This window comes from Chelonia mydas, chromosome 25 (assembly GCF_015237465.2).
Source record: "Chelonia mydas isolate rCheMyd1 chromosome 25, rCheMyd1.pri.v2, whole genome shotgun sequence".
Classification (NCBI taxonomy): domain Eukaryota; kingdom Metazoa; phylum Chordata; order Testudines; family Cheloniidae; genus Chelonia; species Chelonia mydas.
Window position 1 is genome coordinate 15,827,747 of NC_057858.1, and position 19,172 is coordinate 15,846,918.

The 19,172-nt window shown below is 47.0% G+C and overlaps 1 protein-coding gene across 3 annotated transcripts in view; it reads right to left on the reverse strand.

Annotated features, from left to right (window-relative positions):
* Positions 1-12,125: 12,125 nt before the first annotated feature.
* The window catches only part of SIN3B (SIN3 transcription regulator family member B), a 29,553-nt gene continuing 22,506 nt past the window's right edge, over positions 12,126-19,172 (reverse strand). For 2 of the 3 annotated variants that reach the window (XM_037886058.2, XM_037886060.2), the window contains 6 exons: positions 18,726-18,895; positions 17,747-17,920; positions 16,434-16,526; positions 16,019-16,113; positions 15,281-15,485; positions 12,126-14,906 (listed from right to left, as the gene is read on the reverse strand). In XM_037886058.2, the coding sequence (XP_037741986.1) occupies positions 14,676-14,906; positions 15,281-15,485; positions 16,019-16,113; positions 16,434-16,526; positions 17,747-17,920; positions 18,726-18,895 (968 nt within the window). In that variant the 3' untranslated portion in view covers positions 12,126-14,675. The remainder of the gene's footprint in view (positions 14,907-15,280; positions 15,486-16,018; positions 16,114-16,433; positions 16,527-17,746; positions 17,921-18,725; positions 18,896-19,172) is intronic. The other variant, XR_005223390.2, reaches the window with a different exon arrangement.

The following is a 19,172-nucleotide window of genomic DNA, read 5'->3' on the forward strand; positions in this document are numbered from 1 at the left end:
GTTTGTCTCATTGTGCTGTGCAGTCTGAGCATAGAGTCATTTCTGATGTCAGCAAAAGGATACAGACAGACTCATGGCTGGAGATTTCCAGCTCTTGGTACTGCAGAGTCCTCTCTCATTGTCAAGGCTAAATTCTGGGTCAAATTACTCTAATTTGGGCCTGCTCCAGAATATTCCTGGACGTGACAAGTATGGCCACCTCAGAGTCAGTTCAGAATATAAACCCATACAAACAGGATCAGATATCTCAACAGCCCCTGGCAGCCGCCTGCACCTCCATCTTTCCTCCCAGGCCTGAAGAAAGAAATTTACATTCATGGCACACTAGCAAAGAGGCCTCGTCTCCTCTGGATTCATGACATTTCCTGGTGGCTCAGTGGCATCCAGCACACATAGGGCCCTGCTTCAGCTGCAGGCAATGTTTTGAAATGCATGAGGGCTGCAGATCAGCAGTTGTCCCAAGAGGCAGGGCCTCACTCAGCTCACAAATCAGCCCAGGCGGAGTGGCCAGCTGGAGTTTTATCGAGGCTGCAGCCTCATTTCAGGGCAGTTGATAGTTTTCAGCATGTTCCATGTGAGACCAGCTCCCAGGCCGGAGTCATTCTGGTTCGCTGGCCCTGCTGCTGTCAGGTCTGTACCTGCTCTGGGTTAAAGAAGGGATGTTGGTCTCCCTGGCCCCTTTCCTGAGTTCACTGAAGTAATTTATTGAAAAATTGTGTGTGAACCCAATGAGCTATTTTTATCTGAGTACGTCAGCTCCAGCCCAAAGTGCTGCAAAATATAAACAGCCGCAGCATGATCTCGGAGTTTGATGGAGGCTTCATGCTTCCGCTGATAATTGTCAGGAATGCTGAGCACAGCCCCACCAAAGAGGAAATGGTGTCTGTCTGACAAGGATTCACAGGATGGCTCTGTAGCTGGGGAGATAAAGCTGAATGTCAGTGACCCTCCCCTAGGAAGGAACTGTGCTTCCAGAGCCCCATTACTCAATAAACCTGCAGGAAGGCCTGCCAGCTCTTCCCTGCTAATGAATGATCTGGAGGAACAAAAGGCTATTACTGTCTATATATGGTGACAATACTAGGAGGGTGACCCATTTTACAACCATTTACAGCTGTATAAGGGCCCTCTGGGGACCTGCCTGAGCATGTGACCCTGTCATTTCCCACCAGATATTCCCCAAGCCCTGACCCTCCTCTGCTACTTAGGCCTTGAGCACTTTCACTGTTCAATACTTTAAGCCCCCTCTGTGCTCTGCCAAGTCCTTATCCCAATCTATGGGGGAGTCCCCAAACTATCCCACATCTCTCAGATAAATGCAGACCATGTCCTGATTGCTGCAAAAAAATGGCAAAAGCCCCACCCAGCCTGCTTTACTCTGCAGTGAGACATGGACGACAGTGAAGCAGGAGGACAGCCCAACGTTAGGTAACACTGTCTTAGGGGCAGCAGTTGATGGTTGGAGGTTCTTGCCCCACCACAATGCTCTTGCCTGCCTGTCTCAGTGAGGACCTAAGAACTGGAGCTGCAGTCCTGGCAATAGGAACTGTGAATTTGGTTTGGCAATATGACTGATGGCTCATTTCTTTCTGGTTCGCTTATGAATGGCCTCTTCTGTGAAGGTTGCAAATCCGAGCCTGGCTGCTGTTTGATGAGATTCCTCTATTTCAAGGAGCATATTATCCTATTTCCTTTGCTTTTGCCATATTCCCACATCCTTGGGCCGAGCGTGTCCAGAGGTGGCGTTCCACTGGGCAGGGAAGATGCAATGTTGGATGTTTTGCTTTTGCGATTCTCCCAGGATTTATGAAACATTACAGAGTGACTCATGTGACCACATATTTTCCATGCCTCAACCAGGATCCTTTTCACGCTCTGTATGCAAAAAATTAGACATCATCCGTTCAGATCGTGTGCAAATCACAGCCCTGCTTTCTATGGCCAGGTATCTGGGGTGGAGCAGGGAGAGGTTACTTATTGCTGTATCCTTTCCTTTGCAGATGCTGTGGGATTGTTATTGATTGCTTTCGGTGCAGAACAGATTGTTTGAGCATGTTAGTGACAGAGGTTTCAAAGAGATGCTAATGAGCAGTGACAGTCGTGTGATCCCTGCCTGTGGATTTTAAGGCAATTCATTGTGCAATTGATTATCTCCAGGTACAAAGAATACTCTTGCCCCAGAGCTCTCAGCCTGTGGGGGTACACGGGTAGAGCAGGCCAGGGATTGTAGAGCTATTGAAGAAAATTATGAAAGAGCTACCCCAGACTCAGATTTTCAAGGGCTTGGCAGATCTAGTGCAGGAAAGAGAAGCCAAAAGGTTATTTCTCATCCCAAGACCCCCATTTCATGTCTCTAGGGAATGTCAGTTTGAAACCATTGGGTATCAAGGTAGAAACCTCAGTTCAGCTGGGCACCTGCCCTAACCTAAGATGGTGGTTGTAGTCTAGATACCAGGAGCAGCTCCATGGCTTTGCAGACAAACGTGTGGATTATTTCCACTAGCATCAGCATAACCTCACATTTTCCATGAATGCGGCTCTGGCCCTGCCTTCCCCAGCCACTGAACGTCAGTCACATCCAACTTGGAACCACAAGACACAGGAAGCTACTGCTGACCGTTATAAATAGAAATTATGGATCTTTTAACCATGAGCCTCCCATGGTGCCTCAACCCAGCTAAAGAGATGAATTGCAGCCTCTTCCTGACACTCCCCTCCGACCATCTGACCAACCTCTGCTGTGGCATTGGTCACCAACTACAGCCACTTCACCGTCACCACCCCTTTAACTTCCCTCCCACAGCTCCCGGTCACTTCACACATCAGATTCCAGCTTTTCTTCCTCACCTTCAGGGCCCTCCATGACCTTCCTGCCTCCTCTCATCTCCTTCTGTTACCCCAGCTACTCACTGGGATCTCACTCCATACCCTTTCCTTATAAGCCCCCAGGCCTTTCATGGTCTTTCCTCCCCTCACAACCTGCAAGACTGAAACTCTACCCCTTTTCTACCCCCATGGCACATCTCTTCTGTCCCTGCTCCAATTTTACTTTTGCAAGGAGCCTTAAGGAGAAGGTGGTCTTGGACATGTAAAATGTTCCCTGTGTACTACTTTGTATCAGCCTCCCTGACTGCTTAGACCAGTGATTTACAACCTGTGATCTGCGGAACCCTAGCAGTCCACAGACTATGTCTGAGATTTCCAAAGGGGTCTGCACCTTCATTTGAAGTAGTTAGGGGATCTGCAAATGAAAAAAGATTGCAACCCCCTGGCTTAGGTTGTGACTCTGTGGTCTTTCACCAGACACCCTCCCCCATCCCACACCCACATAGGCGTCAACTTCCCCTCTGCCCGGTGAGTGCTCGACCCCTGCCCTGCCTCTGGCCCCGCCCCTACCCAACTCTTGCCCACCCCCATTCCACCCCTTCCCCAAAGTCCCCACCCCAGCCCTGCCCCCTTCCCACCGCCATTCCACCCCCTTCCCCACCTCTTCTCCACTTCCTCCCCTGGGTGCGCCGCATCCCCACTCCTCCCCCTCCCTCCCGGAAAGTCCTAAGCACTGCCAAAGAGTTGTTAGGTGGCGGGGGGGAAGCACTGGGATGGAGGAGGAGGAGTGGGGACATGGCGCGCTTGGGGGGAGCTTGGCTGCTGGTGAGTGCGGAGCACCTGCTAATTTTTCCCCATGGTCGCGCCAGCCCCGGAGCACCCCCAGAGTCGGCGCCTATGCACACCCAATCCCTAACCTGTGATGTTGGCTCCTCCTGCATGCAGCTGCCTATTGACTGTAAGCGCCTTGAGACTAGGATTCAGTCATTCTCTGCAGGGTAAAGTGCCCTGCACAGTACTAGTGCAGAGTAATTAATACCTTATTCTAAAGCATGCATCACCCTAGGGCCATGGTCCCTGTTCTGACCCAAACCCGCCAGCCAGCCAGCCATTTGTCTTCACTTTTAAATAGCTGTGGTTTGCTGGATTTTTCCCCAGTATTCAATAGCTTCCAAGGTCAGAAGGGACCATTGTGATCTAGTCTGAGTGCCTGTATAACACAGGCAGCAGATCCCCAAAATAATTCCTAGAGCCGATTGTTCAGAAAAACATCCAATCTTAATTTTTTAACAATGTAACAAGCAGTTGCAGCACCAAATACAGAAGCAAAATAACCTCTCTACTCCTACTTGAGACTCCCCTGTCTATGTATCCAAGGGTTGCACTAGCCCTTTATAGTGTTGCTGTAAACTTACGTTTAGCTGATTATCTACCATGACCACCAAATCTTTTTCAAAGTCTCTGCTTCCCAGGTAGAGTCCAGGATCTTGTAAGTATGGCTTGTTTAAGAAAGAGAGACCATAGAACAGAGGTGGGCAAACTACGGCCCGTGGGCCACATCCAGCCCGCAGGACCGTCCTGCCCGGCCCCTGAGCTTCCCACAGGGAAGGCGAGACCCCTAGCCCTTCCCGCACTGTTCCCCCTCCCCCCCAGGTATGCCGCCGCATGGGCAGCGCTCTGGGCGGCGGGGCTGCGTGCTCATGCAGAGCAGCGTGTCTGGCTCCAGTCGGGTGGCGCGGCTCCAGACATGCTGCTCTGAGCTGCATGGTAAAGGGGGCTGGGGCCAGGGGGTTGGATATGGGGCAGGGGGTTCTGGGGGGCAGTCAGGGGACAGGGGTCAGTTGGAGGGGTCGGTCAGGGGACAGGGAACAGGGGGTGGTTGGATAGGGCAGAGGTTCAGGGGGGCAGGGGATGGGGAATAGGGGAGTTTGGATAGGGGGTGGGGTCCCGGGGGGGCAGTCAGGGGACAAGGAGCGGGGGGGTTGGATGGGTGGGAGGTTCTGAGGGGGGCAGTCAGGGGGTGGAAAGTAGGAGGGAGCAGATAGGGGGCGGGGGCCAGGCTGTTTGGGGAGGCACAGCCTTCCCTACCCGACCCTCCATACATTTTTGCACCCTGATGTGGCCCTCGGGCCAAAAAGTTTGCCCACCCCTACCATAGAATGACACTCCCAACATAACACTCCCCAGGAAGCAGCCCCAGGCTGCAGGACGCTGCTGGGTTGTTTCTGTTCAGTTGACATTTCCTTTATAGAATTTGCTTCTTGTAGATATTGATATGGCAACAGGATTTGACATGTAAACTGACCTTTCATGATGTCACTCAATTTGAACTGAGGACCCCATCCAGGTGCCAGGCAGGTAGGGTGTTCATATGGATGTATTTAAAGGAGGTGGAAAGAGGAGCATGATAAATATAGAGGCCATAGACCCCCCAGTAATTTGTGTGACACTCACCTAATGAAAACTGCAACAACCTCAATAATCACTGCTCCTTGATTGGGCACATCCTATTATGTTACCTGAAGAGCTAACACTCAAGAAGCCAAGGCACAATAAGTATATCACCCAATAGGCTCTGGCTTTTAGTGGTAGCTCTTTGGCCCAGAGACTGCCATTTACCACATTTATTCAGCATTCAGGACCTTGACCTCTACCCACTTCCCTAATACAAAGGTTTAAAAAGAGTAAAGCCCTTGTTCATTGCTACTGTCCTTTACCTTGGATGGGAGCTCACAACAAACTTTGGGCTTGTATATGTGGGGGAATAATTTTGGAATATTTCCTGGTTGGACTCTATTCTAAAATAAAAGCGATTTTTGGTAGAATAATTACTCTGGTTGCAAAGCAGAGTAATTATTCCAGCACAGTGTCCAGCTAAAGGAAGTGAGTTATTCCAGAATAGTCATGCAGGTCAATTTCCCATCTGTAGACACAAGGCCTTTGGGATGGGGCATGCCCTCCCTGACACAGACACTGACAGATGACGTGGGTTTCTTGGCAGCATTGACAATGCAAAGGAGCTGCCATATGGGGTTCAGTCAAACATTAGAATTTGTATAGGTTGTGATTGCCAGACCAAGCTGTAACTTACATAAGTGCAAGGTGGAATGGCTGCCTGATTTGATTAAGACAAAGTCACCTAGCATTGCACTGGAGTTGACTACTGTGTGTGAAGGAATAACCGCATTTTATAGTCCGGGAGTGGGAGGAAGGAGTTCCTAGGTCATTCCTACTTGCTCACAGGCTTATGCTCTCTGCTAGGAGTTGGCAGCATATAGTACAGGAACATGTAAAATAAAAAGCAAATTATTAAACAGAGTCCAGCTACTCCCTTTAGTGTTTCCCATTTGTTTGAATTAGAATACAATTCATGCTTATTTCAATCAACTATCCAGAAAAATATTTTTAAACAAATTTTGTTCTTTGCCATTAAAGTTGCTCACTCGATGAGATTTCTGTCTGAGCTCAGACTGCACTGGATGATGTCAGGATCTGGCTGTCCCTTCAGAGCGCCTATTCCATCCCTTGTAGCCTGGGGGACGTTTTCTTTGTAAGATGGCCAAGATTTCTGAGAGGAGGCCTTTGTATAAAGTGTATTGTGTCCTCACAGGCACCAACCCTGTATTTTTTTTTTTTTTTTTTTTGGTCAAATTATCCCATGCAGTGTATGCATCAGAGGATTATCTATAGGAGAAACAGAAAAACAGCTTGTTTCCTTGTGAGCAAATCATACACCGAACAAAAAAAAGGACAGTTCCATTTTATTATGGCAACTGAAGTATTGAGAAGGATGTAAAGGAAACTCCTATCAGATCTGGGTCACATCACTGCAGCTTCCTTTGCAAAAATATACATTAATTCCTTTGTTAGCTAGAGCTCACTGGAAAGATAGTTACCTCTGTTATTATGCAGGAATTTGGGAAGGCCAGAGGTGACAGGCTATTTTCATGATTGCAGTTGCAATAAATTTGAGCACATGTTCCAAAGACTTGTGAACTGAAGTAACTTTATTGAATGCCTCTTTTATTTAGCTCCAGAGGTTAATTTAGCATGTAAGCTCTTAGGGAGCCAGGATCATATCATGTTTGTGCAGCACCTAGCACCATGTGGGTGCTGCTGGAAACAAACAGTAGTTTGTGCAGTGAGTTCATCTGAACTTTTTTTTTTTAAACCACTTTCCTTTAAAAAGCTGCCTTTTCATAGAGCAATTGTGCCACCTCATGGGCTCTTTGCTTTCTTCATCTCAGGCCATCTTTGCTTAGCTCTAACAGAGCCTTGGCAGCCTACACTAGAAAACAAAATGGCTAGCAGGCAGGTTTCAGGAATGCTAACCACGTCTCATTTTACAGAGCAGGAGCTGCAGAAGAGTATGATTAAAGCTCCCAGATACTGGACTAGAGAGATGGGCTCCAAGCAGACTGGACCTAGACTGGAAATACTTTAATTACATTTAGCACTTACATAATATACTGTGTTTTGTTTCTCTTTTAGGGTCTGAGAGATACTAGAGGATCCAGCTTAAAGCATCGCTGCAACCAAGTGACATTTATACTTGCAGCATTTTAGTCTAATAGGCAAGTGCTCAGAGGAAGAAATAATAGAAAATATAACTATTATAATAGCTTTTATATTATATTATAATATAACTATTATAGCAAAAGAGGGGACAATAGTTCTCGTCTGTTCCTTCAATATCAGATCTGTGGTAATGGCCACATCTGACCAGGAAGAATGATCCAGTCATAGGGTACCACCCAAGGATTCAGTAGACCTGGGTTCAATTCTCTGCTCTGCCACAGACTCCCTGGGTGGCCCTGGTCAAGTTACTAATCTCTGTGCTTCAGTTCTTGTCTGTAAAAGGAAGCGAATAGTACTTCTCTACCTTGTGATGGTGTTCTGAGGATAAAAACCATTATGAATGTAAGGCACAAGGTATTACAGGTAGCCAGACAGGCCAAAGGACACTTGTTTTGGATTCATAGACTCAGCCTTTAAGGCCAGAAGGGACCATCATGATCTAGTCAAGACCTGCTGCCACAGAACCTCACCAACCTACTCCTGTAACAGTAACCTCTGGCTGAGTTACTGAAGTCCTCAAATCTTAATTTAAAGAATTCAAGTTACAGAGAAGCCACCATTTACTCTAGTTCAGACCCCTAAATGACCTGTGCCCCACCCAGTAGAGGAAGGTAACTTCCCACTCAGGGTCTCTGCCACTCTAATCTGGGGAAAAATTCCTTCCCCACCCCAGACATGGTGATCAGTTAGATCCTGAGACCCAACTGCAGACACCTGGGAAAGAATTTTCTGTAGTAACTCAGAGCCCTCCCCCCACCTCCTCCAGTGTCCCATCTCCTGCCATTGGGGATATTTGCTAATTGCAGTCACAGATGGGCCACTGCCATTGTACGCAACCTTATAATACCACCTTCTCCATAAATGTATCAAGCTCAGTCTTGAAACAAGTTAGGTTTTTTGCCCCCACCACTCCCCTTAGAAGGCTATTCCAGAACTTGACTCCTTAGAAACTTTTGTTTAATGTAAAGCCTAAATTTCTTGGTCATTTATATCCATTTGTTCTTGTCGCAATGTTGGCCCTTAACTGAAATAACTCCTCTCCACCACTCCTGGTGTTTATCCCGCTAATGAATTTATAGAGAGCAATCATATCTCCCCTCAGCCTCTGTTTTTTAGGCTAAACAAGTAGCTACTTAAGTCTCCTCTCATAAGGCAGGGTCTTCATTCCTCTGATCATCCTAGTAGCCCTTCTCTGCACCTGGCTCCAGTTTGAATTGATCTTTCTTAAATATGGGAGGTTTCAGAGTAGTAGCTGTGTTAGTCTGTATTCGCAAAAAGAAAAGGAGTACTTGTGGCACCTTAGAGACTAACCAATTTATTTGAGCATAAGCTTTCGTGAGCTACAGCTCACTTCATCGGATGCATTCAGTGGAAAATACAGTGGGGAGATTTATATACACAGAGAACATGAAACAATGGGTGTTATCATACACACTGTAAGGAGAATGATCACTTAAGATGAGCTAATACCAGCAGAAGAGCGGGGGGGGGGGAGGGGGGGGCTGAAATTGTGGAAAAGCAGCATCACTTGCCCCATAACCTCAGCCGTGCAGAACACAATGCCATCCACAGCCTCAGAAACAACTCTGACATCATAATCAAAAAGGCTGACAAAGGAGGTGCTGTCGTCATCATGAATAGGTCGGAATATGAACAAGAGGCTGCTAGGCAGCTCTCCAACACCACTTTCTACAAGCCATTACCCTCTGATCCCACTGAGGGTTACCAAAAGAAACTACAGCATTTGCTCAAGAAACTCCCTGAAAAAGCACAAGAACAAATCCGCACAGACACACCCCTGGAACCCCGACCTGGGGTATTCTATCTGCTACCCAAGATCCATAAACTTGGAAATCCTGGATGCCCCATCATCTCAGGCATTGGCACCCTGACAGCAAGATTGTCTGGCTATGTAGACTCCCTCCTCAGGCCCTACGCTACCAGCACTCCCAGCTATCTTCGAGACACCACTGACTTCCTGAGGAAACTACAATCCATCGGTGATCTTCCTGAAAACACCATCCTGGCCACTATGGATGTAGAAGCCCTCTACACCAACATTCCACACAAAGATGGACTACACGCCATCAGGAACACTATCCCCGATAATGTCATGGCTAACCTGGTGGCTGAACTTTGTGACTTTGTCCTCACCCATAACTATTTCACATTTGGGGACAATGTATACCTTCAAACCAGCGGCACTGCTATGGGTACCTGCATGGCCCCACAGTATGCCAACATTTTTATGGCTGACTTAGAACAACGCTTCCTCAGCTCTCGTCCCCTAATGCCCCTACTCTACTTGCGCTATATTGATGACATCTTCATCACCTGGACCCATGGAAAAGAAGCCCTTGAGGAATTCCACCATGATTTCAACAATTTCCATCCCACCATCAATCTCAGCCTGGACCAATCCACACAAGAAATCCACTTCCTGGACACTACGGTGCTAATAAGCGATGGTCACATAAACACCACCCTATACCGGAAACCTACTGACCGCTATTCCTACCTACATGCCTCCAGCTTTCACCCAGATCACACCACACGATCCATTGTCTACAGCCAAGCTCTACAATACAACCGCATTTGCTCCAACCCCTCAGACAGAGACAAACACCTACAAGATCTCTATCAAGCATTCTTACAACTACAGTATCCACCTGCTGAAGTGAAGAAACAGATTGACAGAGCCAGAAGAGTACCCAGAAGTCACCTACTCCAGGACAGGCCCAACAAAGAAAATAACAGAACGCCACTAGCCATCACCTTCAGCCCCCAACTAAAACCTCTCCAACGCATCATCAAGGATCTACAACCTATCCTGAAGGACGACCCATCACTCTCACAGATCTTGGGAGACAGGCCAGTCCTTGCTTACAGACAGCCCCCCAACCTGAAGCAAATACTCACCAGCAACCACACACCACACAACAGAACCACTAACCCAGGAACCTATCCTTGCAACAAAGCCCGTTGCCAACTGTGTCCACATATCTATTCAGGGGACACCATCATAGGGCCTAATCACATCAGCCACACTATCAGAGGCTCGTTCACCTGCACATCTACCAATGTGATATATGCCATCATGTGCCAGCAATGCCCCTCTGCCATGTACATTGGTCAAACTGGACAGTCTCTATGTAAAAGAATTATAACATTCATAAACCAGTCGGAGAACACTTCAGTCTCTCTGGTCACTCGATTACAGACCTAAAAGTCGCAATATTACAACAAAAAGACTTCATAAACAGACTCCAACGAGAGACTGCTGAATTGGAATTAATTTGCAAACTGGATACAATTAATTTAGGCTTGAATAGAGACTGGGAGTGGATGGGTCATTACACAAAGTAAAACTATTTCCCCATGTTTATTCCCCCCTCCCCCCACTGTTCCTCAGACATTCTTGTCAACTGCTGGAAATGGCCCACCTTGATTATCACTACAAAAGGTTTTCTTCCTCCCACTCCCCGCTCTCCTGCTGGTAATAGCTCATCTTAAGTGATCACTCTCCTTACAGTGTGTATGGTAACACCCATTGTTTCATGTTCTCTGTGTATATACATCTCCCCACTGTATTTTCCACTGAATGCATCCGATGAAGTGAGCTGTAGCTCACAAAAGCTTATGCTCAAATAAATTGGTTAGTCTCTAAGGTGCCATAAGTACTCCTTTTCTTAAATATGGGGGATCAGAATTGCACAGTATTCTAGATAAGGGGTCTCTTTGTACCATCTTATACAATGGTAGTAACACTTCTTTGTCTCTACTGGAAATACCTTGCCTGCTGTATCCTAGGGTTGCATTAGCCTTTTTCACAGTGATGTTTCATTCATACAGACAGTGGATAAGATTTTCAAGCTTAGGTGATTTACAGTTAGGCACCTAAATAATCTCTTACACTTAAAGAAGTGGCCTGATTTTTAGATGGGTTGAATGGCCCCAGCTCTCTGTGAAGGGCACATTTTGGCCAGAGCATTGAAAGCCAAATAAATGTCTCCGCTTTTCACTGGCACTTGAAAATGAAACCCAGAAACCATGGCACCATCTAAATCTTTGGGGTAGACCAAGGAAAGTCAAATACTCAAGGCACCAGTCCCTACATACAACAGCTAGTCAGATCCAGAAAAGCAGTGTTTTTATCGGATAAGTAGAACAGTTGGCACTAGTAATGCAGTAGCAGCAAGAGCCTCTAGTCCAGTGGTCTCCAAAGTGAGGTGTGCACACCCCAGGGGTGCGCAACACCATCCCTGGGGGTGCGCGGTAGGAGGAGCACCGCCGAAGGAGTGCTGCCGACACGGCGGCAGCAGTGCTCCTGGACCTTTGATTCTTCGGTGGCACGCCGGCGGCAGGTGTTTTTTTTTTTAAATTTCCCTAGAGCTGGCACTGGGGGTGCGTGATCCAAAAAGTTTGGAGACCATTGCTCTAGACTATCACTCAAAAACAGCCCAAGATGCTAATGGCCACAAGTTGTTTCCTTTTTGAGGACTGCCTGTTGGCCCATATGAAGTGAATTGGAAGTCTCAGTGCAGGCGATAGCAAACAGATGTCCAGATCACAAGCTGGCACTGGCTGTCCTACACCTGCCTTTACAGACACCTACACAGCCTATTATCAGGCTGTTCTATAGTTAGAAATGAGTCTTCAGTCTCCAGGGCTGTAGACACCAGCTCTAAATTCACTAAAACAAAGAACTCAGGGAGAGCTGCTGACTTTTAAAATCAATATTTTATTTTACTTGAATGTGCAAATAAATATAAAAAAACTACATTCAAAGAGCTGGCAAAGCAATTACAAGCCCCAAAGCAAAGATCCTTCAAAAAAATGGAAGAACAAACTTTCTTTAATCAATTTCATGCTAGAAGATAGACAGCGTTCAAATGCTGAAATCTCAAACGTTAGCAGGCCGCTCTCAAACACATTGGCACCACCCACTTGTTTCATTCACATCATTTGCTACTATCACATTTGAGACAATAGTGCTGTAAATGATGAAATTCTCACTTAATCCATTCAGATTATAAATTAAGGTTTACAAAATAAGGATGCGTAAAAATACCTGAAGTACACTTAAAAATGTTGGGGAGACTGACCAGGGTCCATGCGTGTATTAGCCTTACGCACCCTGGGAGACTTGGAATCAATTGCATTTTAAGCCACAAGTTGCAAGCTACTTTCTAGTAAACATTTGTCTGTATCACAAAACCATAACAAAATTTGGCACAGTTGGTCATCTCTGCTTGGGACAGCAGAGTGTTGAACAGGACTGAGGTGTGTTTGTAGAGCTGTGTAGAGGCAAAAGAGATGTTGCACTAGTCAGATCTATCCTAACCTCTTACAGAGCTCCATCCCTTACCTAAAACAAGCCAAGGGCTTTGAAAAAACTTCATATAATTTCTGCCACTGGCATCAGTTGAGCCCTGGACAATAAGAATTTGGGTTCATGGTACAAAGCGCTGGCAATGGATGTGCATGTGGCCACAAATGCCAAATGGTCAGCCTTGCTGCCTCCCACTCACAGATTATCTTGCAAAAAAGAAACAACTGGTACAGTTTTAGGTCAAATGCGCACAAATGGCCCATTTCTTCTGCTGTCAAGTGAGACAACTGTGAAACCAAATGCAGTACAGTGGGGTAAACATAGCACGACTCCCATAGGCTGCTACTTGGGTCCAGCAGAAATTATAACCATAAAAACCAAACCACAGAAACAAACACATTTGGGGGTCCAATTCCCCCTCCACCCCCACAAATGTCCAGGAGTCCTTGGAGTCAGGGCTGAAAAGAAGCTAGATTTGCCTCATGACACAATGTATTTTACACAGGATTATGTGATATTCCCAGGCTCCTGCAATACACAAGTGAAGTCAGGATGGGGTTGCAGGGCTGCCTTGACTCTGAACTTTCTGGTTCTTTTGCTAGGTTTAAGTCAGAAGATGAATGTAAAGTTTTGTGTGGTTCAGAGCCCGGTGGGTGGGTGGGTGGTTTGTTTTTTTTGGCAGAGTTCAGGAAGAGGTACAGAACGTGTCAATGGAATAGCTTGTCTACACTGTTTATGCCTGGACAGAATCCTCCCATGAATACACATTTCTGTGTGTCACTGCAAAAGAGAGCATCTGTACAGACATCAGCAAAAGAGCAGTATCTAGGAAACCCTCCAAGCCAATGCAAACATGCTTTAAGAGCTCCATCTACTGATCCACTTTGTAAGTGTTACTATCCCAGCAGTACTAAGATATGTGTCTGCAACACAGAGTCTCCAGAGGCTGTCCATCAGCATGCAAAACACAAACAAAAACCCAGACCTCCTCATGGATTTTATTCCAGCTTCAAGCAGTTCCTGAAATGAGAAGGCAGGATATTGCAGTGTGACACAGTTTTATAAAGATCAACAAGGGATCCAATACAGAATTCTCTGCGGAGGCAGAGAATGTGCCTGGGCTCACTTGCTCAGCAATGCAGCCCATGGAGCCATTTCTGATTAGCGCCTGCTCTGAAACTCTTAGCCAATCTAGCTGTTTTAAAATTCGAGGGTCTCATTTCCCTCCCTTGAGGTCTCAAGATTTGGCATTTCTCCACCACAGCAGCAGTAACGCACGTGGCATTCATAGCTTCATTAGTATGAACAGATAACGCAATTGAGTACCTGCACCCATGGCAAAGCCAGTGCTCTGGGCCCACTGGCCCTGAGGGGTTCTATTAAGAAGTTCTGCAGACTGAGGCATGGCATGAAATGCAGAGGGACATGAAACATTAAACACTTCAAAAAGATGAGGCAGCTGCCAGGATCAGCTCTAGCACCCATCATGCTCTACACTGACTAGAGCATGCAGCCCCCTCAGCCACCCTTGCAAGCAGCCAGGCCAGCTTGCCCTGTTCCTCCAACGCAGCAGCCTTTGGCAGCTCTTCTGGAGCTGAGCACTTGGCACTGCCCAAGCAGACAGCCCACCTTGCTCAGCCTTTCCCACTCCGGCTGACTTGTGGTAGGCCTGAAGCTAGAAAGCTACTATACAGAGTGGCAATGCTAAGAGCCCTCTTCCAGGAATGGCTTTAGCGCTCTTCACAATGACATGGCCTGGAGGATTACACTGCAAGGAGACAATTCTATGCCATATGGAAAATACATCATAACCCAAAGTAAAATGCTGTTTGGATAAATATCATTAATACATACATTGCATTCCCACCACTATTCTCAGAGTAAAAGTGTTTTGCCGGCAAAGCTCCTGCTTGGCATGGTCACGTGGATGAGTCTCTGCTCATGGTGAGGCTGGACGGCGACTATACTGGACTCTGTATCTATTCACGGGGACCCCATGGACATTCACCGTCTCACAAGTTGTTTTGCATGGGACCATGTCCTCGTCCTCATCGCCCATTAGCCAGTCTTGAACCAGTTCTGCTGCCTCCACAGTAACATTCTCTTCTAGCCACCTGCTGTGCCACTCCTCAAACTGTTGGTGGTGCTTGAGCAGAACCATGGGCTGCACCTGAGATAAGGACAGTAAAGGTCACTGAAAGGCTCGTAGGGGAGAAGGTTAAATCTTCAGCTCTCTGGACACTTGAGACATTCATGCTTTAAAACAACCAGAGGAGCACATATCCCTTGTACCTGCCTCTAGAGGCCTCTGCTTCTTACATGGAACTATCCTCCTGTGCAACTTGCATGGTAAAGCTATGGCTAGTAAACTAAGGTATACAGCATTTACCAGTTCCTCTGCTATTTCAGCCAGCGTGGAGATGTAACTCCAGGGAGCAGTCTGTAGGAATTCAGCCATGAGACTCCTGTCACTGCAGGTGTCGCAGCTGAAGTTCCCCATCTCTGCCAGTGCCTGAGTTGTTGAGAGAATAACAGGACATGCACCTGCTTAGCTCGGGAGAGAGTCCCCCGCCTGTACATGTAATCCTCAGAGTTCATGATGAACATCATTTTGTGGGTGTTGAGCCTAAACCTGCAGTCCATGTTGCATGCACTCTCCACCCCGATCAGCCTCTTCCAGGAACTCTTCACTTCACTCCGCAGAGCTCTCACTTGCTTGCATTGCCACTTGCGGAATTTTTTAAGGTTCCTAGGACAAAACCACGTATTATGAAGTAATTTAAAATCCCTGGCTATTCAGCTTCCACCCTCCTAGTCACCAAAGATCAGAGCATGAAATTCACATTCCTATGCCTGGCTCTTCCCAGGAACTTTGCTTCCAGACCATCCCCCTTACCCCCAAGGTTGGCACACTTTTGTGATGAAGTGCAGAAGGGACTAGGCCTTAAATTCCCCCCCAAAAGAGGGACTGCTTAGAAGACAGTCCTACTCTCTCCTTCTTATTGTACACTTAATATTGTGTGAAAACCTGACTGCTGCCCTAAATGCCCTTGTGCAGAGCGCCACATACTGGTTGTAAACCTGCACCCCAGTGTGTCTGTATTTCCCTGGAACAGTGTGTACAGTATATTGGTTTTGAGGTGCTAGGGATGGAAAGTGCAAAAAAAATAAAATTTTAAGGGACTCTTTCACACAGGACTAGAGCCAAAATAATCTCAACACACAGGGCAGCAGCAGAACCAGCTGTCGTGGGCAAGACACCAGGGAAAGGGGAGAGCTCACCTTTGCAGAAAGACCGGTTTCAGTAAGAAGCCATCGTTCTGGTTGTTTGGGACGCCCTCCACCCCAACGTACTGTTCCATGTAGTTAGCCAAGTGCTATACAAGAAAGACCGTTTCCAAGTCATATCTCCCCAGCCAGAATAAACTCAGTTGCCTTAACAGTGTATTTCCAGGCTGCTTTTAAAGCTGCCTGTACCTAACCCAACCACCCTGAGCCAATCTGCGTTTAAATCCACTTCTGTATCAGCAGCCTCTATATCAAGGACACACAGTCCTCCACATACTCTACCCCAAGTACACTCATTGTCCTGGGAAAGCCTGTCCCACAATTTGGAGTGAAATAGAAGGGAACATTCCTGGCAGCCTCCTTTGTCAGTGTCACAGAGGTGACTCCATAGTCCTTGCAGCTTAATTACCTGAACCTCCATAGGGTCTTCTGTTTGGGTCTCTTCTGTATCTAGTAGCTCGATGGTCATTATCACCTGCCCTTTCCTCTGAAGAAACATTACCTGTAATGAAGTGAGATACAGGGGATGTCACCTGGAGCCTCCAGAGCTTGGCAGGAGCCCAGATCAGTGTGCTGAATTTTCATGGAAATTCCACTGAACACAACAGATTGGAGAAGAGGTGAATATACAACATGGCACCCTGATGCTTGACCACACAGAAACCTAGGCTCAGTTCTTGCTACCACTTTCTCCGTTCCTCTACACTGTGACCTTGTGGATTTCAATGCCACCTTTATGGAGATGTTCTTTCCAACTCTCAAGCTCTGCCCTGCCCCACTCACCCTGGGTGTTCCCTCCTTCTGTGAAACCTGCTCCTCTGCCTGCCCCATCACCCTTGGCACAGTAACTCCTCAAACTCAATACATCAAAACAAAGCTCCATCCTTCCTTCCAGTCGTCCTCCTGACCCTTCGTCCTCCAAGACTGCTAGTTGCACCACTCCCCTCCTCACCACCCTGATGTTATATTGGGCTTCTCTCGCATTTGCTCATGCCTGTCCAAACTGTTGCCAAATGCTGCCTGTCCTTCCTCTACAAGACTTTTCTCTTAATTCGATCCTTATTGCTAGGACCACTCTCCAAAGCTTTGGTTATCACCTGCACTGGCTACTATAACCACCATCTCCTCCCTCTGCCTCCCCACCAGTCCCCCTGGAACCAACCTCCTGGGCCTTCTGCAAAGATGCCCTAAGACTCCATCCTTCCACATTCAAATCCTTCCTTGAAACTCACTGTCCATAAAGCCTCCGAACTCTAACCTTAGCACTGAAACTCACCACACACTTTTGGACTTGCCTAGGTCTGAGTGCAGCCAGCATTCATGCTGTGCCTAAAGGGCAGAAGCCCTCTCCTTTCAGCTCTCTTTGCCCACTGCCCTGTCAGGAAAGAGCTTTGTCTCTTTATTTGCCTTCAAAGTGCCACATGCCCCTATGGAACTATCTGAAAAGTAATATATTCACTCAAAGGCTTCCTGCATGTCTGAATAGGAGCAAACTCTGATGGGCGCTTGATCACAGCCTCCTTGGCTAGGAGCTACAAAGATAGGATAACTCCCCAGCTGCCTGATCCAAGAGATAAATTAAACTCCCTTGGCCCTAAGTAACAGGATTCATCTAATCTCTTGGGAGCTAGGCTATCAGGAGAGCATCAGACTGCTGCTGTCTGCACCACCCCAGTCTGGTTCCCCTCTGCTTTGGGTAATTCCCCTGAAGCAAGCTCTCACCTTGAAGCAGTTCTCATCTGCCATGCAGCGCTCAGCCTTCCACTGATAGCTGGTCTCCTTGGCTGCCCGGACACACCTGGAGGATAGGTTGCCTCCAGCAGCACCTCGCTTTCTCTCACTTAAGTAGAGCTCTACAACCTTCAGGCAGATATCATCACTCACAAGATGGTGAAGCTATTATCAAGAGAAAAGGGGGCAGCAGGTTTCTACCAAGAATGTTACATACGCTGGTGCAACCCACACTACTCCCTTACATCTGCCCCCCTCCCATTTTGCAATGAATGTAACAGAGGGAGCAAGAGGCAGTCAAGTCTTAAAGCACTTGTTTAAACATCTAATTGCTAAACTGGTAACGGAAAGCTTGATAATATAGTTAGTGTGAATCGTCTAACTCAACTCCTAATCAAAGCTTCCAAATGGCTTTGGTGGGGACAGTCAAGTGTCATCAGCAGAGAAACAATGAGAGGTGTAGTCGTAAGTTAACTGGCCACAGGAATTTCCGTTCACAAACTGAATTTTCTCCTGATTTTACCAACAGTCGTTTCCTTTCACTATTTCCTCTGCCTTTTTCCCATCACCTACTAACGGTTGTGTAAACACCTCAGGAGAAATCTTGGCTTCTTATGTTTGCAGGATACCTTGTAACCCTAATGTAACCTTTGTAACCAAAGAGGGAATACTGAAACTTACAGAAGCTGCAAGTCCACAGGCCTAGATTTTCAAATGCCAATTCCTTTAAACTGCGATACCCAGGGTTTTTAAGCTATGGAGAGACGGGGAGGGAAACAAAGAGCTGAATGCCTGTCTCACCAGGATATACATTCCAAGTGTCACTCTAAGGTGAAGTTCCTCTTCACCTTTACTCTGACCTTTGCTAAATCTCTCATACACTGAGAGACCTGTTTATCAATAGGACAAGGAAGGGCTGTCCACCAACTGCACCATGGAAGCACTAAGAGATGATCTGAGAGACGATTACCTGGCGGACAATATTCTGCACCAGCTTGTCCATGGTGAAGCCAATGTAGGCGTGGATAGTGAACATCTCCCTCAGAGTGTCCTCATACTGTGTGGGGTCAATATTCCCATCCAGCAAACTTCTCACCATATCCAAGAATGCTGGGTAGTATTCCTCCAACTCCACCTCACCTGGGCAGGAGAAGAAAGCAGTCACTGCAGACAAGAGGCAGAGGGTGGCCCCGAGGCAGGGGACAGAAGAGATAACTGTGCTCTAGATCTAGGACATTTGGCACCAAGAATATTTTTAGACATAAGCAATACACTTCAAGTGTAGCACCAACCGCATCCTTCCAGATGCCACTGACAGCACACGGAAGACCCCATGAGAACAGTGTGACTATCTGAAATTGTCATTGGGGCAGTGCCTGATTCAACTCTCATGCATGTGTCTGTATTTTAAATGTGA